The 27,988-nt window shown below is 40.6% G+C and overlaps 1 protein-coding gene across 1 annotated transcript; it reads right to left on the bottom strand.

Moving 5' to 3' along the window:
• On the bottom strand, window positions 1–27,290 carry SUCLG1 (succinate-CoA ligase GDP/ADP-forming subunit alpha). Its single transcript, XM_004590717.3, has 9 exons — window positions 27,146–27,290; window positions 19,786–19,889; window positions 17,338–17,454; window positions 12,997–13,209; window positions 12,780–12,837; window positions 9,651–9,734; window positions 6,399–6,550; window positions 1,715–1,903; window positions 1–247 (listed from the first exon to the last, which is right to left on the bottom strand). Exons 1-9 carry the CDS (start codon window positions 27,240–27,242, stop codon window positions 221–223), a joined length of 1,041 nt encoding a protein of 346 aa, XP_004590774.2. The 5' UTR covers window positions 27,243–27,290; the 3' UTR covers window positions 1–220.
• Window positions 27,291–27,988: the final 698 nt, after the last annotated feature.

Here is a 27,988-nt window from a genome sequence, read left to right as displayed (position 1 = left end):
TTTAAATCAAGGTAGATTTATTGGCTGTCTCTGTTATACAATGAGGTGAAAACATCTCAATTTAGGACATTTTAAACTTGCTTTGGCTTCCCATCATTTTGAAAGATCAATATCAGGCACATAGGCTGACAATCAATGGACAAGAGAAGCAAACTGCCACTGGTTCACATGTCATGATTCACTCCACAAGTTTAAGAAACTTTATGCTTTGTTTGTTCTTTCATAGCATCTTCCTCTTCTCAAATTCCTTTAGAAAGAAAGAAAAAAACAGGGAGAATTAGGAAGAGACAAAGAGATAAAAGATCCAAATTACATACATGGTCAAAATGATTCTGAAATCTATTATCTTTAATATTCTTTGAACCAGAGTACAGAAGTACAATGTATTAGGAGAAGGGTGCTTGAACACAACATAGCAACTTTCAAGTTAGTCTGTGTCAGCTTGAACTAAGCAAGATTCAAGGCTCCAACTTTACATCTCCTAATCCAGAGGCTGAATGGGAGGCTCTAATTAATATTTTTTCCCTGCAGTATCATTATTAGTTGTTAAATTTCACTGCACTTACACAAACCCATAATACTATATACACAAACCTCAAACAGGTTTGCATATATTCTCCAAGATTAAAACTAAACACAGACTCAGGATTTGAACAAAATGTCAAGGATTTAGAAATCCTTGAGACAAATATATGCCTTAAACCAAGAATGATTAAAGGAAACAATACTAAAAATCATAGTTTTCTAGACTGTTACAATAAGAATTGGACAAAATGTATAGGTGCCTACTGCCCCTTATTGGAATGAAATGGTAACACACATATTAAATGTGAGTTAAAGATGCTTTTCAATCCCTCTCCCCAACTTTCAAATAAAACATTTCTTCGTACATTACTAATCACCTAGATTAATTTCAAACACGATAGCACATAATGTTTCAAAGGACATGAGAAGTCTCAATAAAACAAGGAATCCATCTTATTATTCCTAACAGCAAAGATGATTCTATCAAATCAGGATTTTAAAATTCTATGAATATCATTGCTTTCTGGGAAAACAACTTGTGCTGATTTTCAACATGCTTAAAAAAGCAGGGTTACTGTTGTTTTGGCTATTATTTTTGCCTTGTTTTATGGCAAGTCTACAACCATCATAAAAACTGCTTTAAAGTTTTAGGTGTCAAAATGGTAAAAACTCTTTGTGTAGAATACCTCAAGTTGCACCATCCAACAAAAAGTAGGGGAGAAGAGGAAATAGCTAAGTTACTCCTCCAACCAATAAACAACAATGGCATCACAGCTGTCAGGGCCAGAAGTCAAAGGCTGAAACTCCCCATCCTCTTTTGTAGACCTCCCTGTACAGCAACTCCCTCTTCACGTGATTTCCATTTCTTCTTCCTCAGTCTCAAACTTCCTCCTCAGTAACACAGCTCCTATGGGGGTCTAGGTACCTTGAAAATGAAATGTGTGGCTCTTGTGGTTCTTAAATTGTATTGTGCCACTTACAAAAAAACAAAATCTAAAGTTTAAAGGCAACTTTTTAAATTACATTATTCTTGGTTGTGCCAAATTAATGCATTAGAACATTAATGGAGTTGCTTTAAGACAATTTAAATGCATTTCAGAATGGAAAAAAAAAAAAGATGAAGACTCAGAAGAAAAGAAAATGGTTTCCAGGGCCCAGTGTGGCACCACACATTCGGCTTAGAGCTCACCTTGTAGATGGTGGTTCCCAACTGGGCAGGAGACATGCTGACCACCACTCCTGCACTCTGGAGGGCAGAGATCTTCTCTTTAGCTCCACCTTTCCCTCCAGCAATAATTGCCCCGGCATGACCCATTCTTCTGCCAGGAGGAGCAGTTAAGCCAGCAATGAAGGACACTACCGGCTTGGCATTCGGACCCTGGAGACAAAGTGGCATTTAAAATGCTCTTAAGAATCCGAACTGGAACTCAAATCCATGATTCTGTTGGTAAATGGTAAATGGCTGAGACAGAGAATACCCATCATTCATTCTAAGAAGACTAACATAATTGCTACACTATGAAAGAAACACCTGTTGTATTCCCCCCCAGAATGTTGCAACTTCCAATATAAACTCAGAAAAACAATCCTGGCAAGCTTTTATATCTGGTGAAAATTAATCTGCTGTTTCACTGGCACAATCTGCTTCACAAATAAACATATCAATCATTCATTGGAATAGAGAAATCTGAAAACATATGATACATGACTTGGATTAATAACGACTTAAACACACATGTGACTGTTTCATTTCAACTTAATTTTGTCTATTCACAGAAAGGTAGAAAGGCAGAAAGGTATTGCGGAAAGCATGTAGGACTCAGACTGAATTTCCTATGTACCTTGGACAAGAAACATCTCTTCAAACCTCTTTTCCTCATCTATGGAATTAAATAGCTGAATGAGGTTAATGGTGAAGAGCCTTTCCTACTCTGAATTTCTTGATTTCATTTAACAAAAATCCATTCTAATATATAATCTCTAAGCACAAAACTATCACTGTACTAGATTCTGAAGTTATAAAATGCATTCAAAAAGAATCTATATACCCTGTATTTACTCTGTAGTTGAAGAATATCAAATATATATCGCTATCAGTTATGAAATACCAAGAAGCAAATGTGAATATACAGTTAAATTTCACAATAAAAGGTAATACTACAGTTCCAATAGTTCAGAGGTAATAAAGAATACAAGCAAAGCAGAGAGGCCTACAGAAGGCAGAACCTGACCAAAGTGCTTCGATTGTAACAGTTTTGATTCCAGCACTAAGAGCTTCTCCTAGACCAGCAGCTCTTAAACTACTCCATCAGAAAATATTATAAAAATTCCTGAGGATCTCAAACAGCTTTTGTTCATATAGATATTTAATATTTAATGTATCAAAATTAAACAGAAACTTTATAAAAATTTTTAATTAATTTTTAGTTCATTTAAAAACAACTTAAAACTATTAAAAATATTCTAGTAACAGTGGCATTTTAAAATGTGTCACAGTCTTGAACGTTTAATAAAAAATGATATCTGCTTTTGTAGGCAATGTGCTACTCTATGTTAATTTAGTTAAAGTGTAAGAAAAAAGTCTGGAGTTACACAAATACAAAGCTAGAAAAAGCAGTATTTGAATTGCATTTCAGATAACTGAAGTTCCTAAAGCGGCAATTTCTCAAAACTTAGATGTAATGTTGGAATCTGAAATTACGCTAATAAAATTTTGTCCTTTGTCACTTTGAAACCCATTAGTCTTATACTTTGCATATGTTACCCATGATGATTTTGTAACATGCATTGGTAAGCTGGAAAATATCAATTCACTGAGTTATGTAAAACTTTCAAATAAACCACAACCAGCATTATCAAATCTCACTAAAAGTCATTAAATAGGGAGACACCATCAAGCTTAGGGTGACAGACATGAATTTTTCAAAATTGTAATACTCACCTGAAACCTCAAATTCTATCATTAGCAACAAATATCAGTTGCTTTCTTGATAACAGCAGATTCACATTTTTCATTTCTGAGGTAAGTTCTGCCAAACATCCAAGTCTGAAAAACCACTCAGTCTGCAAGTACCTCTTTTAAGTAAAATTGGTGTTCCAGAAAAAAAAAGCAACTAAGGTGGTTCAGCTGACAACCCCTATTGCAAAAATGCTTTACTTACCATCTCATCACAAAATACAGACTCAGTTGTCAAAACTTCATAAAATTAATACTTTTGATCAGCACAGTAAGGCTTTTGTTTTGTCTTTACTAGAGGTACACTGCAGTAAATGGTTCGCGTATGACTCCACAGCCCTGACGTTACACACACTGCTGCACGGTCTGACACTGATTCTTCTAGTCGTGCCTCCTTGTATTCTCCATTTGTCTTTAACCATAGACTGCTCTAGCTATATTGGCCTCTGTCGAGAACCTTCTCTACTCTCCTTGGATATTTATCAAACTTGTAAGACCTAGGTCAAATGTCTTCTTCCCCATAAGCCTTTCCTGACTTTTCTCCACACCCCACAAACGGCCTTCCAGTTGATCACCTCATCTCTTCAGTGATAGTTCTGTTGCTTTTATATGTCTCTACTACTACATTCAGTAAACTGTCTGTAACCTATTTCCCAAGTGTTCCTGCACAAAACTGAAAACAGGATTATGATCTCATTTCTGTATGTACAGCATGTACCATAGTATCTATGATGAAAACCAAATAACAGTCCCTTATTTATTCACTCATGGCCTTTGGTCATTATATGAGCATCTCATGTTTGAGTAGTATTAATTCCCATCTGACCCCTCACCGGAAATGTGGGAATAATGTTGCCCTACAAAGCAACAAGATTAAAACCAGCCTAACATGTCGAACAAATTTACACTCAGTCCCACTGATGAACAAGAGTCATTGACAGCTTTTTTTTTTTAGTGGAAAAGAATATAACGACACTGTGGAAAAGTATAACCTGCGGAAAACAAGCTGTAAGAAGCTGAAAGCCCACGTACACATACAGCCTGCCAGCTGGCTCTGTCCTTAACCCCCGCCATCTTCCTCCTGATCCTCTCACAGTAGGGTGGTAAAGTCAGGCAGACCTGGGCACGAATCCCACCCCTGGATGTGTACCACTGGCAGGCTGCTGACCTTCCTGTGCCAGTTTCCTCATTCCTAAATAAAGTGTCTTTCTCTAAAGGTCAAGATAAAGATTAAAGCACTTCTGCTTGTTATGAACCGTAACAGTATGTTAGCAGCAGGTAACATTCAGACACCAGGATGGTCTGGGAGACACTAGGCAGAGGCAGTTGGGGGAAAGCAGCAGAGACATCAGGGAGGGTAGTATCATGGAGAAGATTGCAGTGAGAAAACAGTCCAGTCCTGAGCACAGTAGGGAGAGGGGCAGAGACAGCCCTGAATCTAGACAAAGCACTCAAGTCTGAGAGACAGAGCTTTGTAACTCAGTGGAAACAGAGAATGAGAGAGAACAAAGACGCTTCTCAGATTCCTGTCACTGGACACTGCAGAATGTATGACAGAGTATATTTAAGATTATCATTCTCACTTAAATAGGGACAGGAAGGAGAAAGAGGAAGAAAACCAGGAGAAAAATCAACAGTACGAAAAGGATGAAAAAGGAATCAAGCGCATGGCAACCTCTGCAAATACAGTATCAGGATAGCGAGACTCAACAGCAGCAAGCAGTTCAACAAGAGTGCTAACCATATGCAAGTCCTATTTGGCTACATGTTGTTAAATCATTGAACTTCCAACCCTTAACAAAAATTTGAGGAGGCAGCTACTACTGTATTCTGCTAGGGATATTCTCCCTATTACGAAGGTAGGAGAGTGGAAGCATCAGACTAACAAACATTTTCAAGATCTCACAACTTCTAGGAAGCATACAGAAGCCAGAATGAGGGCAATGTTCAGTCACATCTTGGGGGAATTAGGGTTAACATCACCATAAAAGAAAATCACATATTCAAAGTACTTCTTAAACATCCCCTAAAGCACAAATAAATGCACTGTTGTGTGTATCAAATTGGAGACATAAAACTTAGTTTCTTTAACTCTTCAGCATTCATTACTTTTCTTTGGCATTTCATTCATTCATTCCTCCACTCTCCCATAGGCATAGAAAGTTATCTCCACTCTCCTGCTTGGCTTCCTAGAGCTGTTTTTCCACTCACTCACAGGCAACAGAGAAACTCTGGAAATTATTTGCACATTATTCCCCATAGTTCTTGGACATAATCATGGCCAGAGCAAACAGTCACCGTGGTGGTCATTACTGTGCCCTCTCTCCCTCTACTCCTTCACTCACAAAGAGCTTAACTCCCTCAACCTACAGAGAACTATAAGGCTACTTCTCTCTACTCCTTTACATCTGACAAAATGGCAACAAGGAAAGCCTTCACAGATGGCAAGATTAAAGCTTTTGCATGTCATCAGTGGGAAAGCTACAAGAGCAAAGACCAAAGGCAGAGAGAGGTAATTGGGCAACAAACGTAAGGGATAAGATGTTTAGAAAGAACACTGGTCTCTCCACTGAAACTGGAAGAAAAAAAGACCAATCACAGACGAAAATGTAAGCCTGCTAGCTAAGTGGGGTTTTTAGGCTGATGGCCTGAATGTTCGCTGTTCAACAGAAGGCCAACTTATCTACCACAAAACATGAGGCGAATCCTAGCGAGGAAGGTTCGCAGTAGAAACACAGAGAACAATGATGGCAAGAAAGAGGAAAAAAAATCCGAAGAAGCCAGAATATTCTAAGTGGTACCAAAGGTCCAGCTCCAAAGAGGGAAAACATACACACATACACACAACTTCTAAAGCAAATCTCTGATGTTACTAAACAGCAAAGAGCTACCTATAATGTTCTGCACCCAGACTTACTGAATTATGTTGCTTCAAAAAGTCCGCAGCATTTTCTTCAGCATTACCACCAATTTCACCAATCAGGATGATGCCTTCTGTGGTTGAGTCATTCAGAAAGATTTCCAGGCAGTCAATAAAATTTGTTCCATTAAAAGGATCACCTCCAATGCCTGAAAAAGTCAAAGAATATCAACATTAGTCAAATATTTAAGGATGAGGACCCGGCACAGTAACCTAGTGGTTAAAGTCCTTGCCTTGCATGTGCTGGCATCCCATATGGGTGCCAGTTCGTATCCTGGCTGCACTGCTTCCCATCTAACTCCCTGCTTGTGCCCTGGGAAAGCAGTCGAGGATGGCCCTAAGCCCTGGGACTCTGCACCCGCATGGGAGACCCAGAAGAAGCTCCTGCCTCTGGCTTCAGGTCGGCTCAGCTCTGGCCATTGTAGCCACTTGAGGAGTGAACCAGCAGATGAAGATCTTTTTCTCTGTCTCCCCTTCTCTCTGTAAATCTGTCTTTCCAATAAAAGTAAATAAATATTTAAACAACAAAAAATGTAAGGATGAATCATATAACTTAGGCCAAGAAATGCTGTTTCAATTATTTTTTTTTGTTTTACCTATCTCTACTTTCTATTTTTAAATGTATCAGAAATCTTTTATCTAATATTCAAAAATCAAAATGCTAGTTATTTCTCTTTCCAATATTAACAAATGCTAAAAGGTAGTTGTTTTGTAACATTCACTTTCTTTATAGCTTAGATCCCTTATCAAACCTCTTCTTTCCTACAAAATTACTCCCAGATAACTCTTTAAAAATAAATGCTTTAAGAAAATATTATATTGGGGTCCGGCGGCATGGCCTAACAGCTAAAAAGTCCTCATCTTGAATGCGCCGGGATCCCATATGGGCGCCGGTTCTAATCACGGCAGCTCCACTTCCCATCCAGCTCCCTGCTTGTGGCCTGGGAAAGCAGTTGAGGACGGCCCAAAAAGCTTTGGGACCCTGCACCCATGTAGGAGACATGGAGGAGGTTCCTGGCTCCTGGCTTCGGATCAGCACAGCACCAGCCGTTGCGGCTCACTTGGGGAGTGAATCATCGGATGGAAGATCTTCCTCTCTGTCTCTCCTCCTCTCTGTATATCTGACTTTGTAATGAAAAATAAATAAATCTTTACAAAAAAGAAAATATCATGTTTATGTTGTAAAACTAAACATTTAGTGATTTTTTGCACAAAAAAGTACTTCATAAAGCATGTTGCAGAAAAACACTCTACAGTTTTAAGAAAAGCAACAGTGAGTAACAGGTAGAAAGGAACACTGCTCTCCCTTTCTTTAGCTCATCAGAGGGAACCGTTTTCCTACAGCGGACAAAATACCTGCTTTTAACATCCTTTGTGGCCACACAAAATTATCAACTTTAAAATTGTCCTGCTGTAGATTTATTCAATTTCTAGTTTACCTACGGTTGCCTTGGCAAGGCCAAATCAACTGATTTCACATACCTTGCATATGGGCCAAACTTCCCCATCCCTGCTTTAGATGTAGGAGTAGGTAATGGCAGACGCTACACACTGGGGTGGGGTCCTACTACCAGCAGATGCCATTTAAGAAAGAACGGTTAGACTGGGTTAAAGTAAAAATTCCCTATAGGCTACCAATTTTTATTTTTAAATTATGAACTTACTGAGGGCAGGATTATTTTCTTACTTTTTCAATGCGCCTCTAAAAGAATGAGGCTGAGAAAAGCAGTTCACATTCATTATGTGACCACCATGTATTGAGCCTTGTCCTTTAGCATACACTGGACCAATAAATTCCTAATATCCTCAATTTCCTTGTGAGAAGAATTTAATTATTCCTCATTTACACACTAAAAAATGAAGCAGGGGCCAGTATGCTAATGCTGCAAATTAACACTTGTAACACTGGCATCCTACCTAAGAGCGCTGGTTCGAATCCTGGCTGTTCTACTCTGAACCAGCTCCCTGGTAATGGAGGACCCAAGTAATGACTTAAATACTCAATTTATATACTTGGATTTTAATAAATATTCCAGGTTTATATTTTACAAATATTTTTTTTTAAAAAGAACATTTCTTCAAAATTTAACATATATTCAAAGGACTTAAAGGAACACATATATAAAAGAAATTTGCCTGGCTTTTCACAATGAACAATGGCATTAAAGTATGAAAACATGCTAAAATGTCTATTTTTAAAGAGGGAGGTAGGGGGCCCGGCGGCGAGGCCTAGCGGCTAAAGTCCTCGCCTTGAAAGCCCCGGGATACCATATGGGCGCCAGTTCTAATCCCGGCAGCTCCACTTCCCATCCAGCTCCCTGCTTGTGGCCTGGGAAAGCAGTTGAGGACGGCCCAAGGCTTTGGAACCCTGCACCCGCTTGGGAGACCCGTAAGAGGTTCCAGGTTCCCGGCATTGGATCGGCACGCACCGGCCCGTGGCGGCTCACTTGGGGAAGATGGATGGCAGACCTTCCTCTCTGTCTCTCCTCCTCTCTGTATATCCGGCTTTACAATAATAATAAATCTTTAAAAAACAAAAAAAAGAGGGAGGTAGGAAGGGGGGTTATGAGACACTTAATCTTCCTTAACCTCCACTTTTCTGCCAATGTTGTTTTTTTAGTACAACTTTCCAGATCACGGTTTCTCAGAGGGCTGCTTTAAGAATGACAGTGAATGGCAAAGTATTTAGCAACTATAAAGCACTGACCATAATCACAATAACGAAAGTCATTACAATAAGTAAACATTTCTTCACAACAAAATAAATGATTCTTTAGGGCACCCAGGCTCTCCTGGGCAACATACCTCAAATGATCATTCTTCAATCAAGAAATAAATCTTGGGCCATGACAGAATCACAGCAGCTCAGCTTCTGATCTAGCTCCCTATTAATGTGTCTGGAAGATGGTCCAAGTGCATAGGCCCACATCACCCTTGAGGGAGACCCAGAAGGAGTCCCTGCATTGATGTGGGCCAGTTCTGGCTGTTGAGACCATTTGAGAATTGAATCCACACACAGAAAATGCCTCTTTGTCTGAAGCTATTTCAAATAAATAAACCTTTTAAAAGAAAAATCTTTGGCCATAAATCTTGAAAAAAATATATAACAGCTTCATATTTTAGCAGATTAAATTCAAGTTCCTAACATCTTTTTAGTAAAGTATCATAAATACCTTTTGAAAATTAATTGATAACTATATCATTCAATGAAGACATCAGACTCTTTCATTAATAGCAAAAATCTCTCACCAACACACAAAGACTGCCCCAATCCGACTTGTGTTGTTTGGTGAACTGCTTCGTAAGTTAGGGTGCCAGATCTGGACACAATACCTAAAAGAAAGACAATTAAATCCTATTAAGTGTTGTTTAAAGTATAGACTATCATAAGATAAAGTAAATTTTAAAAACTTGGAGTAACTAACATGAGTATACATAAAATTCACTCCATGATTTTCCATCCAAATCAATGAATATCCTCAAATGACAAGAAAAAGCTAAAATTAAAGCAGGGATGTTTTTTAAAGGTAGATATAGAAGAAAGCATATTAAAGTTATTTTATAACTTTGTAACTAACCTATAAAGTAACTAAAATAACCACAAAATAATTACAGAAGCAAATACAAGAAAAACAGAAATTATGTCCTCTGAGAATCTTCATTAAAGCGATAATATCAACATGAAACTGATGGGTACAATCCTGCTTAGGGTCCCAGAACATAACAGATGATTATTCAGGTACCCAAACTACCAAACCATCAAAACTGGCCATCAGTCACCTTCCCCACAACTATTTTTCCATTAATCTTCAATCAGTATATAGATTTTAAATCAATAAGGTCCAAGGTCCTTCTCAGTGGCTTCCTCAACATAGCCTCCCTTCCCTTACCTAAGGACCTATCTTTGAGAGGGTTGCATGGGGAATGATTGCTAGCTGTGTTCTTACTTTCTAACAATATTTCTAACAATATCCCAAAAAGTTTTTACAGATATAGACATATCTATCAAAGTACTAATATCTAGAATATATAAAGAACTCTCATAATAGAAAGAAACACACAATCCAATAAGAATGTGAACAGTAAAGACAGGAGGGCTGTATTTCACTGAAGATAATATACAGATGAGAATTGAGCAGGTGAAAAGATGATCAATATTATTAGCCATTAGAGAAGCAAAAATGAAAACCACAATGCAATATCATTAAACAGTTCTCAAAATAGCTAACATAAAAAATAGTGACAATACCAAATACCAATGAGCAAGACAAAACTGAATTAATGAATAGTTCCCAACTAAAAACAACCAGACATGTTTTAGTAGGTGAATGATTAAGTGTGGTGTTTTCATACCACAGAACATTATTCAGCAATAAAACTGAATGATATATTGATAAACACAGCAACTTAAATGAATCTAGTGATATTTACACAAAGCGCAAACAGGCAATCCCAAAAAGCTATATTCTGTATGATTCTATTTACACAGCATTCTAAAAATGCCAAAATACAGAACTGAACAGATTATTGGTTGTTAGGAATTGAAAAGTGGGTGATGACAGGAGAAAAGCACGTGCAGGGTCCTTCTGGTGATGGAAAAGTCCTCTACATTGACTGTTCAACATCACTATCCCAGTCAGTCCTTGTACTACAGTTTTACCAGATAGAGCCACTGGGAAAAACTGGAAAGAGTACAAAGATCCATAGGTACTATTTCCAAAATTTACATACGAATTTACCATTTTCTCAATATAAAGAATTAAAGTTTTAAATTTGGATTAAGAGCCCCATATGACATGATTTAGAGAGTTTAAGAAAGTCTACAATAATAGCAACAAAAAAATGTGGTGTATTTCAATATCCTCTATTTGAAATCAGTCAGTTCTTTCAATAATATTCAATAATGGGTATGCAACCTACTAGCTGTCATTAACTGTACTACCATACTGCTTCACATTAATGATACATTTACTGTATCATTCAAAAATACCCAAGCACAGTGCTACCCTCCTCCTACAGCCACCTCATGACTGGAGCAGCAGCCTGCTGTCACAGCCAACCAGAGTATCATAAACAGCACAGGAGCACCAGCGACTATGTGGATTGGAATCCACTCGGGCCCCGATGAGCCCTGGAACTCCGTACAATCTATCTCACAGGGAAACTATCCAACAGCTCTAAAAGACATTGACAGTAAACAAAAATCATGACCCATTTCTCATCTATACTAACTGTAAGAGTGGTATTCACTCACTCTGATGAACATTTTCATGCAGTGTTAACAGTCATGGGTATATAGAGAAAAGTACTGTAACCATCTATTATTGTAATAAAACTACTATTTAGTGAGTCAAATGTTAAGAGTCTAGAAAACAAGTAAAATGTGGCTAACTTTGAAATGTAAATTTGGTTCCTTGAGAACTAACCAAGCAGCAGTATAACTGTTTGAAAATATTTTCACAAGAATTAAGAAAGTAATTTTTGGACAGGACACAGTAAGACTAACAATAAATATATTCATAGCATGTTCTACCTAACAAAAATTTTATATCTGGAATGCTTATAAAACTCCTTTACTCAGCAATAAAATAACAAACAACGTAATAAAAATTAACAGAGGAAATCTTCTATAGACACTTCCTAAAAAAGATATGGCCTGTAAGTATATGAGATGTCCTACATCATTAGTCATGAGGGAGGTTGAAATTAAAACCACAATAAGACGCTATTTTGCTCGCTGTATAATAGGTAAATTAAAAAAAAAAGTTAACAATCCTATGTGCTAGTAAAAATATGTAAGAACTGAATTTTCACGCATTGGAGGCAAGAACACAAAATTATTCAGCCTCTTCAAAAAAACTGTTTTGCAATTTTTTTGGTTAAAGATGATCGTACTCCACCCTGTAACTTAATTATATTATTCCTAGGTATTGTACCTAAGAGAAATTTATCATACCTACCAACAGAATATTTACTTGACCCTGTTCATAAGGCTCCAATATGGAATCAACCCAAATAATATTCATTAAGGGAAGAATGGATAAACAAGCTGTAGCATAGTAACATAACATGCCTTAGCAATAACTGAAATTTACTACTAAGACATGCAAACACATAGAAGAACCCGGTGTGCTAAGCAAGAAAACTTTAAACTATCCCTCTACTCCATCACCAAAATCTTCACTGATTCTGTAGAATTGTAACTGCTTCCCAGAACATAAAATTGATTTACTAAAAAACTTCCCTTGGTAAATACTACTAAAGTCAAATATTTTAAAAAAAAATGTTTTTATTTGTATACTCATAAATTCTCTTTGTAAATTTTGAGAGTTCAGGCAAAAAATTTTTCTTAATCTGTAAGAAAGATAACAGACTCACCAACTCTTCCTTTCTTGTGAATATGGCCAGGCATGATGCCAATTTTGCATTCTCCAGGCTGAAAAAAAAAAGTCAATTATACTTTGAGAAAAGTAAAGAAACTAAAACTCATAGGCCATATACAAAAATATGCTTAGAGTTATTCAAAATTGTTTATCCTGTTGAGAGGCTAAATCTAGTTGGTCTTTTTTTTTTTTTGGTGACTTTTTCTACTCACATTGATGACTCCGGGGCAGTTTGGCCCAACGAGTCTTGTCTTTCCTTGGCGCAGCAGTTTATGCTTGACCCGGACCATGTCCTGCTGTGGGATGCCTTCCGTAATGCACACCACCAAGGGCATTTCTGCCTCAATAGCTTCATCAATGGCGGCAGCGGCAAAAGGAGGAGGAACATAAATGACAGAAGCTGTTGCTCCTGTTTGTTCTTTGGCCTGAAACAGCATCCATGAGACACTTTATTAGTTCACTCATAACCACTGGGAAATAAAATCAACAGCAAGATTCTAATCCCATTTTGAGATCAGGAAGGGATAGCCATCAAAAGAGACAAAATGTCTTCATTCTTCCCATTCTCAGGTTCACTAGACAGAAAAAAACACATTCAAACTGAGCTGCTTCTCTGTCCCATGTTGAAAACTACCATGAATTTCGAGGTTGATGATGCCAAGTCAGTAAACCTGAGAGCACTGTCAGATTTACACTTGTGTACCCTCATTCCTGTGGCATGCTCATTGTTGTCATCACAGTGACCAAGAAAGATTACCCAAGACACTGTGCCACTAGTCGAGTACCCAAAATCTGGCACCTGCCCAGGAGAGCGAGATCTAGTGACAAGTCCCCAAGTCCCCAGAATTTGCTTCTTCAACATCTCTTTAAACATACATCACACTTGGTAAAGATTGTCAAGAACACAGCAAAAGAAGTTTTTTGCCTATAATTTTTACACCAAACACACACTTATTAGAAACAAATAGAACTAAAATGCATATGCCTGGAGGGAAACAGAATAAGAAGGTGGGTCAAACAACAGACCCTACCATTATCACCCACTATAACGCAGAACCTTAAAGAGACGTTTATTTATTTATTTATTTATTTATTTATTTTATTTATTTATTTCTGTTCCTTCCTCTGACATGAACTGCCTTTGGTCTTTCTTTACATACTCTCCACCTATATAGATACAGATGTATCCATCAAACTGTCTCCACGTGCAGCTCTATCTCTTCTACCTTACGAGACATTGCTTAACAACAATAACTGATGATCTCTGGATCTCTAAGAGCAGCAACACCTATCCTAGCATGGTTTAGACTTCGATGCAATCCTGAATGCTTAGTATCCAAGCTTTACAAATCAGATACTGAGGCCAAGACATTACACACCAGCATGAGTTTACATGGCATACTAAGGTACAGAATATTTAGGTATAACAAGAAAGAGACAGAGGTAAAAGGCAGTGCCTTGAGAATCCTTCTTGAATAGCCCACTTGCCCAGAGACTGAGAAGCTTTTTCTAAAAAAAATTGTATCCCTAACAAACACAAGTGTCTTGACAGTAACAGAAGATCAAAGTCAAGGGATGTTGACAGATAATCCACAAATGATGCTGGGAGTCAAAAATCATTTTGTGAAGAACTCTGTACAGGGGTAGGCACTGTGGTATAAAGCTGCTCGCACCCCACACATCAGTGCCAGGGATGGAGTCCCACCTTCCCCTCTGATCCACCTTCCTGACAATGTGCACCCCAGACGCAGCAGGTGACGGCTCAACTACCCAGGCTCTATCATCCACTTAGAAGACCTATAGGACGCTCCTGGCTCGTGGCTTTGGCCTGGCCCAGTCCCAGTTATTACAGGCATTGAGGATATGAACCAAGGGCTGGAAGATCTTTCACTCTCTTTTGGAAAGAAATAAATCTAAAAACAAAAACAAAACCTGTTCAAGATGAAGAGAGAAGGGAACAAAAGAAATAAAAAAATAAAAACCTAGAAACAAAATCATTTAGACCACAGGCATGTAGATATTTTATTTAAAACTACATCCCATCATTGTCTACCTAATAATGCTGCAAAGAACAACGTGCTGGCTGGGAAATCACGCCAGATAAAAGGAACCCATCCCACTCCTCAGAAAGCTCTTGGTAAAGCTGAACAGGTGAGAGACAAATAGTATCTCAAAGAATTTACAGAAGATTCCATCCAAATGCTACATCTATTTGTGCCACTCTGAATAATAAATGAACTGACTCATTAAAAAAAATTCCTTTAAAGGGAAGAAAAAAAAAATCAGGACTAAAAGGAATTCTGAAGCATCTCTCAATAGTTGAAGTCACAAGGTCTTCTGTACTAGAACGTAAGAGACAGGGCTGGCACGCATGGCTCAGCCCAGGACTGTACAGTCACCTGGGGTGTGTACCAACAACAGAAGTTCTCCTTTGTCTCTCTCTCTCTCTCTCTCTCTCTCTCTCTCTCAGGGTTCCAAACAAATAAACAGATTTTAAAAAAAAAAGAACTGTTTTTTTTCTTTTTTTGGAAAGGTAGAGATATAGAGAAGGATGGAGAAACAGAGAAAGAGATTTTCCATCTGCTACTTCACTTCCCAAATGGCCACAACAGCTGAGGCTGGGCCAGCCTGAAGTCAAAACCCTGGAATTCTTCTGGGTCCCGGCATGGGTGAAGCTTCCCAAGGGTTTAGACTCCTCTGCTCTGCCTTCTCACATCGTTAGCGCAGAGCTGGACTGGAAGTAGAGCCACAAGGACTGAAAGCAGCACCCAAATGGAATGCTGGCAACACAGCCAGGGACTTAACCTGATGCACCATGGTGTTGACCCCATAAACAGACCCTTCATTTTTAAAAAACTAACTTATAAAATTAAAAGGAAGGAAAAAAAACTTGAAAAAACTTTTTTAAAAAGACTTTAAATGATTCCTTTGTAAAGGAACATGATTTATAGCCTTTGTTACTTTTTGAATCATAATATACTTAAAAACACAAATACACACAGAGGCTACCCTATCTTCAAGTTTAAAGTAAACTGAGAAACACAAATTTTGGGGATTTTTGTATTTTAGAAATAAGAGTACAAATCAACATCAAGTTTGTTAGTTTTAAAGAGAACAAAGTCTACAAATCTGTAAATTTCAAAATGTAATACTTTAAAACATACCATAAAAGCATGTTAAACCATTATACCATATTTCTATATATATATATTTTTAATTTTAAGATTTATTTATTTTTATTGAAAAAGCAGATCAAATTTATAAAGAGAAGAAGAGACAGAGACTAAGATCTTCTTTTCCCTAATTCACTCACTTCTCTAGTGGCAGCAATGGCTGGAGCTGAGCCGACTCAAAGCCAGGAGCTAGGAGCTGCTTTCACCATGCAGGATCCCATGGCTCTGGGTCATCCTTGACTGCTTTCCCAGGCCACAAGCAGGGAGCTAGATGGGAAGTGGAGCAGTCAGGACACAAACTGGGACCAATATGGGATCCCAGTGATTGCAAAGTGAGGATTTAGCATTGAGCCACTGTGCTGGGCCCATTTGTATATGTTCTTAATAGAGTAAAACTGAGAGAACACATAAAATTTAAACTAGCAAAATCTGAGATGTGGAAAGCAAGAACTTTGAAACGTGAATTTTTACAAAGGTACACATTAGAAGAGCTATAGAAAACAAGTTTAGTTTAGAAATCATTTTAAAAATACTAAGCAATCAGAAATTTAGATGAGAAATGAGCACCAAGTGATTTGTCAGTTTGCTTGCAGGAGATGACACTATTTACTCTGAGCCTTCCTCTGTCTCACTTTTCAACTGTGAAACCATGGCTAGATCCTTAACCTCCCTGCACCAGCATGACTCTGTCTTTAGAAGGTGGATGACAGTGACCACAGGTTAAGCCACCATCTGAGGGGGCCAGTATCCCATCCCACATTTGAGTCCAGGACACTCCATTTCCAATCCAACTCCCTGCTAATATACTTGGAAAGCAGTAAAAGATGGCCCAAGTACTTGAAGCCCCTGTGAGACATGTGGTAGACCCAGATGAAGCTTTTGGTTCCTAGCTTCAACTTGGTCAGTTTAAGCCATTGTGACCATTTAGGGAGTGAACCAGCAGATGAAACATTCCTCTTATTCTCCCTCCCTGTAACTCTGCCTTAAAAAGGTGGAGAGGGAGAGGCAGTGGTGGGTTCACAGCACCGCCTCAGAGGGTAAGTAAGGCCTAAGTGAGACAGTCTGTACAAAGCACCTAGCATAGTCCTGCACACATGAAGAGTTAGCAGGTGGCTGCTGACATCCAAAAGAAAGGCAAAGAAAAGATAACAAGGCAAAAAGATAACTGCCAATCATAGCACTTCTTACCTTTACAGCTGATGCATGTCTATAAACAGAAATGATACTCTAGTTTTTCACTATAATTCAGGTTGCTTTAGGTTGTTAGATTTTAAAATAGCAAATAGCGATTCCACCAAAAGGGACAAAATTAAAAACCGTACCCAAATAAAGCACACTCTTTCCCTTCTTTCCTTGCCAAACCCACGTAGCATTAATTACCTCCTTCACAGTGTTGAAGACGGGTAAACCCAGATGTGTCTTGCCTCCTTTCCCGGGAGTGGTTCCTCCGACCAGTTTGGTGCCATATTCCAAGGCCTGCTGGCTATGAAAGGTGCCCTAATGGGAAAAACACAGGATCCATAAGAAAAGGCAGACTGGGAAGCTAAGAGTTCAAAAGGCAATGTTGGCCACTTAGGAAAAGAAAAACAAATAGGTTAACTTTTCCCAGACAGTAAAGTTTACCCAGTGTATTCATTAACTTACTATATACAGTTTTGAACCAAAAGTTATAAAAATTGGCCTATTTTTATTCTATTTTCCAAATTGGTTGAAGACCAGAAATACTCTAGTGTTTACTTAAAAGAACATCTCCTCATAAATCCCCTCTCTCCTCACCCCTGTCTTTACTCAGTTTAAAATCTGTGGTTAATCATTATACCCACCCAACAACCTCGGATCGCTCTCACTTGAAACTACACATGTAATAAAACTGAAACCTTGGCTAAACCCCATGTGCTACCTACTTTAAGACTGTGGTCGTGCAGCCAGTGACTACAGAAAACAAAACAAAGCCATGTTGGCTGCTCTCACTTTAAATTACTGATCATCAAGTAAGTCTTTCCTGCCTGTAAAGCTGCCTTCCATTCCAGCCATCTTAAGTGAGCTTTTAATGCTGCCCAGCCAACAGCTGTTACTTCCCTGCCCACTCACTCTCTCCCAAATACAGCCTTGGAGGCCACTGGGACATGTGATTTTTTACTGTTATGTGAGATCATCCTGTGCTTCACAGGTTATTTCAAAGCATTCCCTATCTCTACCCATTTGCCAGGACCATGTCCTTCCTTCCTCCAATCTAGCCCACACAACCAAAACTGTCTTCAGGAATTAAGCTGTTGTTGGTTGTTTGTTTGGGCTAAGCTTCTAAAGCTCTATTTACCTCCTTCAGTTTTCCTCTGCTTTCTCTCAAACTTTCCCTATTTTCCCCAAATTCATGTCCTTAGTGATATCACACTTATCACAGCAATATCATCCATGGGATGACCCCTCCACTATATACACTGCCACTCTACTCCACTATGCAAATCTAGCCAAGACATTTGCTTTGGATGCTACCCTGACCCCGTCAGCTGCCTATCTACACTTGGAGAGGCAGTGAGCATCTCAGATTGAACAAGCTCTGAACCTGCACTCCTGACCACGCCCCTCCCCAGTCCAGCCCATCTCAGGAACAACTCCCTCTACCAACATTCAGACAAAAACCAGGGAAGTCACCCTGACTTCTTCTCTTTTTCCTATAACACAGATCTGCCCATTAATAAATTATACAACTCTACCTTCAAACCATAAATAAGTTTCCCTTTCACTGCTACCACCTTGATCTAAGTTACCCAAAACTCTTCAGAGATTACTGTCCATGCTCACTTTCAGTCTGTTCCTCACAAACGCCTCCTGATCAGCAGGAACAGCCTGCTTCTTGGCTTTACTATGCCATATGCATCAAATACACTTCCAAGTTCATTCTAACTTAGTAACAAAAGCAAATCTTAGGGAACAAACAATAAGAAAAAGGAGATATTCACATTGTGGTTTCATCATAAATTACATGACAGATATATTTAAACTTACACAACTTCTATGATGTAGGCAGAGAAGAAAGAGAATAACTAAGTGAATGAGAACAAATTAAAGTCCTTCAGGCGATCTTGCCTGTAAGTCCCTGTGAGTGTAAGATGGGGAATGTCAACATGCTGCTGCCACTGCCCGGCTCAGTTCCCATGACCATCTCTCAGTCTGAGCACTTCTCTGTACTGCGGGTAGATTCTGCACAACACTTTCTGAACAGTAGCAACCTACTTTATCAATTGTTAAAAACAATGATCAGATTCAACAATGGCAGAAAATCAGTAGCACTGTAGTTATTTTAAAACAGTATGTCATAGTCCATGGATTTTCAAGATAAATTTAAAAATAATTTTCAGGGCCAACATGATGGTACAGCAAGCTAAGCATCTGCCTGAGGTGCCAGAATCCCATATGGGTGCTGGTTTGTGTTCAGGCGGTCCACTTCCAGTTCAGCTCTCTACTTATGGCCTGCGAAAGCAGCAGAGAATGGCCCAAGTGCTTGGGACCCTGCACCCACATGGGAGACCAGGAAGACGCTCCTAGCTTCAGAATGGCCCAGCTCTGGCCACTGCGGGACTTGGGGAGTGACAGTGGATGAAAGAACTCTATGTCTTTCCTTCTCTCTCTCTGTAACTCTTAAGTAAAATTAATAAAAGCTTTAATAAATAAACAAAACTTTCATCTCACAGCTGATTATAGCACCCATCTTCTTCTAAATGTTCAGCCTTAACACTACACAGTATATTTTTCAGCAAGAGTAACATATTACTTTTGTAATATTAAACATAGAAAAAAAATTTTTAACAAAAATCCAAATATACATACCTGCTTACCAGTGAAACCCTGGCAAATAACCTTTGTATTTTTATCAATGTACAGATGCTTCCGGGAAGCTGTATAGGAACAATGTCGAATCCCATTCTGCTGCACTGAAAAGTAAACATGATATATTATGAAATTTTTCTCAACTTTGAAACCATGAATTCAACTTGGTGACACCCCCCTCCAAAAAAAAAAAAAAAAAAAAACCTTTACTACAAGAGTATCAAGAGTATCTTATGATTACAGCAAATTTAAATGGTACTTTTTTAAACTAAGCAGAGAGATAGTAAGAAAACAGAAGGCTCCCATCTGCAAGCTCACTCCCCTGAAAGTCTTCAATGGGGCGGGGAGGTTGTGGTTGGGCCGGGGCCTCAGGAATGGAATCCAGTCTCACTGTGGGGCACAGCACCCCAGCTGCTTGAGCCACATCACTGCCTCCCAGGAGTTTGCATTAGCAGGAATGTGGAATAAGTAGCCAACACTGGGAATCCCACCCGAGCACTCTGAAGTGGGACACAGTCATCTTTATCACTAGGCTAACTGCCAGCTTCCAAATGTCATTTTCTAAATGAAACACACTGAGTACCGCAGATAATAATATAATAATAATAGACCCTGCTTTACTCTTCAGGATCCCCATTACAAATCTTGTAACGTTTTCTAAACTAAAACAGGAAAGTTGGTTTATTATCTTCATTCTCCAAAAGCAAAGTGAGGTTAAAAGACAAACATCTCAAATTAAAAGTAAGGACTAGAAACCAGGTATCACCCCCATCAATAACAGTTATTAAACTGCCATGTGGTTTCCCATTTGACTCTGTTTTTAAGTCCAATAACAACAAACAATAAATGAGCTAAGAGGGCACACTGTGTCAGGGGTGTAGGTGACAACTACTCTGCAACTCGCTGCCCAGGAATAATACACTAAATGTTAAGTCATGGAGGCCAGTGCTGGCGCTTAGTAAGTGGCCGCCTGCAGCACCAGAATCCCACACAGGTGCCCTGCTAATGCGCTGGAGCAGCAGCAGATGGCTGGAGTGCATCCGTGGGCAAAACCTGGGAAGCAGCTCTGGGTTCCTGGCTTGCTGCAGCCATGTGAGGAGTGAAGCAGCAGAGGAAGACCTCGCTCTCTATCTCTCCTTCTCTCTTTGTCACACTGCCTTTGAAGCAGATAAAAAATCATCTAAAAGAAAAAGTCATAGAATAAAACTCATCTAAAATATAAACAATGTCAATTTGATTTCTTCTGATGTAAGACACAAGGACTCACACAAAGATGGAAATCATAGGAAGTGATATGAGAAGTTAGTTTATTTTTTAAAAAAAACTGCCGTTTTTCACAATCACTAAGAAAGCAGAAAAATCTGCAATTTTTCAATTGTTACCAGCTCCTTATTTCAAAAATCAGTAAGAAAAACACACGACTGACGTGGTGTCTACCTTCTAACCCTGCTTTACAGCTAACCAATCTGCCCTCTTTAGGGCCAACCCAAGACCCCTCTAAGCAGTCAGGCCTCCACCTCCCAGTGAGGTAGCCCATGAAACCTACGACCAGAAAAGAACAGCTTCTCTCATCATACATTACCCATAACCCACCCACATCATGCTTTCTGCTTCATGCTCCCCTAAATCCTCAGGGTTCATGTTCTACAAGGATCATCAGTGTCTGTCCCTAGCAGGTGTGACCTAAAGTCCCCTGGGACTCCAAGGGAAGGATGGGTCCCAAATCCCCCCCTTACTATCCAGGAAAGGACTGCTGTGTGCACCCACAAAACTGCTGGGTAACAGACTGCTGACAAGGGGCCATGAGGGAGAGTGGCAGTTAAGTCCCAATACAGCAACAGCAACCAAGTACCTGACTCCCGGCCAGCAGATGCAACAGGGAACTGAGGCCCAAGATGATCTCCACTGAATGAGCAGCAGAGCCCACCCAGCCCGCTCTGTCACTCAGGGCCCACTCTCGCCCTTCTCTGACAGAAAAAACAAAAAGGGCCATACACAAGAAACACAACTGATGGCAAAAGTTAAAGCAACGTATGATGAGATTTCTAACTTCATTATTAATGACAAAATGAGCATTTTAAATTAAATATTAAGACAGCAAGGTGGCCAGTATTTGGTCACCAGAACTCCCTAATGGTGATAGTTGTAGCTGCATAGCTTGGGACACCTGCAGGGGAATCAGTGGCAACATTTTCTCCCCTTACAGGCCACCCTCACCCTGGGACTGTGTCCCAGGAGCCACTGGGAACACCACCAGAGCAGACAGGCCTGCTCTGCTGCTCATCAGCCACAGCCCAGGGCCCAGGGCCTGTCTTTTCATCAGTCTTGGCTTTGATCTTCCTATCTGTAAATGAAGCAACAGCTGTCGGTGGGGAAGCTGTGAGGTTACTATGAGATGATCTCTATAAAGAGGGTAGCAGTCCCTTGTACACTCTCATAATTGGGTCCACAACCCTACCAGGGCACAAAACCTGAATCTTGTCCTAAAAAAAACAAAACACATGGTTCATATTTTAAAAACCAAGTTAAGTCCAGCCATAATGTTTTAATATATATTCTCATGGACATTCTATGTTTTTTATAAACATATTAATTCATGCCTACACATGGTATGTACACACAGTGTTTAACAAATGAAACATTTGTGATATTGCAAGCTCACTGTAAAACTGAAGATAATCTTATTACCTCATGGTCTGATGTGAGACTTAGCTCATAATATATAAAGCACATCAAGTAAGCCTACAGTAGGGTAAGCACTGGATTACTAATAGCTATTTTTGTTGTTATTGTTTGTTTTTTAAAAGATTTATTTTATTTTTATTGCAAAGTTAAATATACAGAGAGGAAGAGAGACAGAGAAAGATTTTCCATCCAATGATTCACTCCCCAAGTGGCTGCAATGGCCAGAGCTGAGCCAATTCAAAGCCAGGAGCCAGGAGCTTCTTCCAGGTCTCCCACTCAGGTGCAGGGTCCCAAGACCTTGGGCCATCCTTGACTGCTTTCCCAGGCCACATGCAGGGAAGCTGAATGGGAAACAGGACTGCCAGGATTAGAATCAGTGCCCATACAGGATCCTGTTGTGTTCAAAGAGAGGACTTTTGCCACTAAGCTACCATGCCAGCCCCAGCTATTTTATTACTGATGTGGAATGAGCAGACCAAATTGTTCTGTGGCATTCACTGGGGCAGGTTATTACCCAGCAGGCACCAGGCATTCACAAACTGAACAAGACAGACTCAAACCCTTTCTGCCCTGAACATTAAGTAAAAGTGAAAGTGCAAACTATAACAATGACGAAGGAAAGGGATTAAGGAATCTCAGAGATGTGCTTTTATAGGGAGTAATGCGTTTGGACCAGTTAGTCACATATTCAAATCCTCTTCCTCAGCAGCAATTGCAACATTATGAACTGTCCAGCAAGACAAATGATGCAGTCTATGTCCAAAGTGAACGTGCCCAAGTGGGACACAAGCCATGCCCTTGTGTGACAAGTACCATGTTCCTAACCAATATCCTAAGACTCTGTTCATAAACATACTCCTAACTCCAACTCCATGCCTGTTACTCATTTATGCATACACATACTTGTGAATTTAACTAATATATACTTACTGACCACATGTATTATGCAAATGTAATGTCAAGGCTACTGTGGCACCCGCCTGTTGGACCCCACAATACAGCACTGGCTAGTAATCACTTAGCCCCAAATCCTAAACAATCCACTATTCAAATGTAAAATTATATTTTTCATATTGACTCACACAGGAAGCTTTATTTACCATATTTCATCAAATCTAAAACACAATGTTTTTAAGCACTATCAAGTATTAGTAAGAAAGAAAAATGCTGTCAGGGCTGGCACACTAGTCTCCCATGTGCATGCCACTTCAAGTCCCAGCTTCTCTATTTCCCATCCAGTTCCCCAATTATAGCTTGGGAAAGCAGGTGAGGCTGGCTCAACCCCTTAGGCCCCTGTGACAATGTAGGAGACCAGAGGAAGCTCCAGGCTCCTAGCTTCTGCTTGACCCAGCTCCAGACATGTGGCCATTCAGGGAGTGAACCAGAAACTGCAAGATCTCTTGCTCTAATATTATAATGTAATAAAATGGAAGGGCAGGCCTAAGCCAATAAAATGCCTGTCCTTTGGTCAAAGGAAACTTCCTCTATCCTTAAAAGAAATTATTTTTAATATCTCCAACTACATTTCTATGGAAGAACTAGTGATATTTAAAAAAAAATCAAAACATTTTCTCACAGTCATAGTTGAATATCTGGACCATGGCTGTTCCATATTTCCAAACTATAAAACAAAGATTTGCAATACAAAGATTTCCAAGACAAAGATGTTAATATCTTGCAATAATACATTATCATCGGAAACATTAATGATTCAGAGTCTCCTTTTCCTACTACATTTCTAAACATTTTCCTGATTCTAAAAACAGCCCTACACAACTTGGGAAGCATAATGGTAAAAGAAACCAAGCAGTACGACTGAATAGTGCAGTGACCTTCCCAACAAATCTGAGACGGATGGACGGAAGGAAGGAAGGAAGGAAAGAAAGAGAGAGACAGAGAGAGACAGAGAGACAGAGAGAGAGAGAGAGAAAGAAAGAAAGAAAGAAAGAAAGAAAGAAAGAAAGAAAGAAAGAAAGAAAGACAGACCCAGCACTTCAAATAAAATGCTCAAATTATCATACGGCACACATTAATGGAAAGGACACTGCAGAGTCAAACTCCCAGGCTCTAGTATCCCTTGTGGTATGGCTAGGAGATTCTCTGCATTTATTTTCTCATTTGCCAAAGGTGGGGAACCCTACAGACTGTGAGGTTCACTTTCTGGCACTTAAAACCTCATAATTTTGAAGTTCAAAAATACAGAATTTCTAGGATCTCCTGAAACATCATTATTTAAAAGATGATTATAAAACTTAAACCTTTATAACAGAAATCTCACTTTCACTTTATTTTCTCTCCCAATTTCAATTGGACTCTTTCCCTTTTTTCATAAGCTATGTGACTAGAAGGCTTGGGGATCAAAATTTTCTAACATTCTAAGCTATCCCTTTCAAGAGATCTGGAAGGCATAGGTACATGTTTTGTTGTTCTCTTTTTGAATTCAAATCAATACTCCAACACTTACTACCTTCAGCACATAGTGTACCATCAGCAGAAATGAAAGAGAGCAGAGGTAACAAAATTTTCTAGCATTTCTAGCCTCTAAAAAATATGTACTCATTTTCATACTTTTGAAAAACAGACTGACACAGACAGACCTTCCATGGCCTGGTTCACTGCACAAATACCAGCAAAAGCTGGGGCTGGGCCAGGGAAGCCCGGAGCCTAGACTCCACCTGGTCTCCCATGTGGATGGCACGGACCCAAGGAGCTGAGCCATCATCTGCTGCTTCCCAGGAAGGCGAAGCAGAGCAGAAGGAAGCAGACTCACACAGGTCCGCCGGGTAAACAGCAAGAACACCAAGCCACGGTGCTAACACCTGCCTCTCCAGTTTCGATTAACCTTCAGACCATAATTTGTGAGCAACTTAGAAAAAAGTTTGCAAAGTGTTATGGCTGCTGCCTTTTCAAATTGTGCTCAGGAAAGATGAGTTGGTGGTTTGTGTATTTATTGGGCTTTATTCATTAAAAAAGACTGTTGTCTGTAACCCAACTTCTTGTATAGAAACTATATTGCTTTAGATCTCAAACTTCTCAGATAATTTAATTCTCAGGCTAATCACAGGACTTGTATAATCCAAGATGGCAACTCCAGCAACAAAAAAACAAACCAGAGGATCTAGGAAGAAAAAAACTTGTTCTGTGAGAAGAGAATTGGTGAAGTGTCATTAGGTACTGCCGGGGTAAACTAAGGAGCCTACTCCTCTAGCTGGCTCCTTTCTGCTCCAGATTCCTCTCCTATTCCAACAGTCCACTCACCCAAGGCGAGACTCCCCACACCTCAGCCCAGCAAGGGCCCAAAGCACCACGCAGGTGGCCCACACTTTCCTGGGGCTTCCCACCCCCGTCCCCAGGGGTATGCTACCCATCTCACCTTCCACATTTTAAACTGTGCTCCATTCAAATGAGCTAGTGTAAGTCAATACCCAATACTTTCTTTGAGCCTGGTTCTCAAAACTCCACTAACCAGAGGGATTACTGGGCATAACTAATCCTTTTTCCCCCTTTTCTGTCTAAAACACCCTCAAGTGATAGCATAAAAATTGCAAGAAACTTTCCCAAACAAACCTAATTCTTCCCTATTTCAACAGTTATCCAGTCAGACCTCTGCCCTGAAGTGCTCTGGTAACAAAACAAAGCTCTAAAGGCCTGTTCACCACTGTACACTTGGGAACGTCACCTTCTCAAGAAAGGAATGAAGTCTTATCCAACACTCAGCATGAGCAGAATTAAAAGCAAGGTAAAAGAAAAGAAAAGAGATGTAACCAAGTATTACACACTGGACACTTTGCGTAAATCTCTTCCGGCTGCATAAAGAACCCAGGGCCTCCTGCAGCTCTGCTTTGTAAAGCATCTTCAATCAGGATGCGTCTGCCAAACAACAGCGTCGTAACTTTAACCAGTAATCCTTTTCCACTTCCGGCGCCAGACAGAATCGTGTACCTTACAAGTGCTGGCGCCTCACTTTCTATCGAACAGGATATGGTTTTCTGGGGTGGTTTGAACCATTTGTTGAGAAACAGATTCGGGGAAAAAGCGCCCGAGGTTATGACACAGCCGGCACCAGAACAACCAGACATCAAACTCAGATGTGGTGAATTCCAAAGTTTGTTCCAGCCCTAACTCATAGACTTTGAACACAGCCAAGAATTTTCAGCAGGCAGCGTTAAGTCAAAGACCAGCAACTCCGAGCGTTCAGTTTTCGCAACCTGAGGGTCATGCCGCCTGGTAGAGACGGGGCAATGAAGTAGCTGTAAGAAGGGCGCGGGCCACGGCCACTGCCCAGACCCTCAGTCCGCAGACAGCACGACTCCGACTGCGGACTCTGCAGTACAAACAGCTCCAGTTCCCACTTCCCATTAGAAAGCTCCTGTGCCCCCTCTCTCCACCAGACACCCTCCGGGCTGAGTCCGCCCTGCTCCTCCGCACTCCCCGCGCCACACAGGGCCAGGCCAGGCGCCGCCCCGCCGCTCCCCTCGTCACGCTCCCGGCTCCCGGTCACCATCCTCCAGCGGCCTGACTCGGGGCCCTGCAAAGCTCCGGTCACCCCACAAGGCTCCCCAGCCCGCGCCGAGGTCCGGCCAGGAGGAGGCAGCTGCGGCCTGGCGCGGACGGTGAGGACCTGCGGACCCCGAGCACCTAAGGGACAGGAGGATGGAGTCCCGGCCCGACTCACGGAGGAAAGTGCGTGACAGCAGGCGGGCGGCCGCCAGGCCGCTGCTGCCAGAGACCATGGTCGCGGTGGACGCGGCAGCAGCTAGGGCTGCGGTCATCCACCAATGACACTGCTAGGCCCCCGGGGACCTAGCAAGCCCCGAAGCCTCAGGAGGAGGGTGGCCAAAGCAGTCGCCTGTCAGAATTTTCTGGACCAAAGGTCGTTTGCAGAAAGTAGGTGTTATGTGAGGAGAGGAAAGAAGCGGTAATTTTTTGAGAAAAAGTTAATAGGTCGTTTCTTCCTCAGAAATGTGAATTTGAGCCATTTTAATTATAACGGCATCTTAGGGAGACACCATGGAGACTGGAGTGTGCGTGGCATTGTGGGAAATGTAGTCTGTAGCTTATGTGGGAATTGGACGAAGGGAAGCGAAGGGGTAAGCAGGCAGTCAAACCTGAGGAGATTGAGGGGCGCGGGGGCAAAAGGAGCGGAGAGACGGCGAGGTGGGATGCGAGGAGGCGCGCCAGAACTCCCGGTGTCCTAGGCCAGTCACCTGCCCCCTCATTCTATCGCCTGTCCTTGCGCGGGATCCGGAAGGATAGCTGACGGTCGTAGTGAATCTGTTCCCGCCAGTGACCGGCGAACGGAAGGTCCGAGGCAGAAAGACCAAGCTGTCTTACTGACACCTTTCCTGAATTTAGGAACCTTTGGGTTAAATAAGTCATCACTGACGTCTTGACGAGCACCAAGTGCGCCGCTTCCCAGAGGAGTTGGGGGTCATGTGACTTTACTCCAGCAAGCACTTCTTCAGAGTCACAGGGTCAAAAGGAAAACAAAAGATAAAGCTATCCTAACCTGAAGCCG

This window comes from Ochotona princeps, chromosome 8 (genome assembly GCF_030435755.1).
Source record: "Ochotona princeps isolate mOchPri1 chromosome 8, mOchPri1.hap1, whole genome shotgun sequence".
In the NCBI taxonomy this organism is placed as follows: Eukaryota; Metazoa; Chordata; class Mammalia; order Lagomorpha; family Ochotonidae; genus Ochotona; species Ochotona princeps.
This window is presented reverse-complemented; position numbering and strand designations above follow the sequence as displayed.

Excerpts from the sequence above, each read along its gene's own strand:
- SUCLG1 (XM_004590717.3), bottom strand. The coding sequence starts at position 27,242 with ATGACCGCAGCCCTAGCTGCTGCCGCGTCCACCGCGACCATGGTCTCT. Across the intron at positions 9,735-12,779 it reads TCACAAGAAAGGAAGAGTTG|GTATTGTGTCCAGATCTGGC; the intron begins GTGAGTCTGTTA and ends TCTTTCTTTTAG. Across the intron at positions 6,551-9,650 it reads GGGGCAGTCTTTGTGTGTTG|GCATTGGAGGTGATCCTTTT; the intron begins GTGAGAGATTTT and ends TGACTTTTTCAG.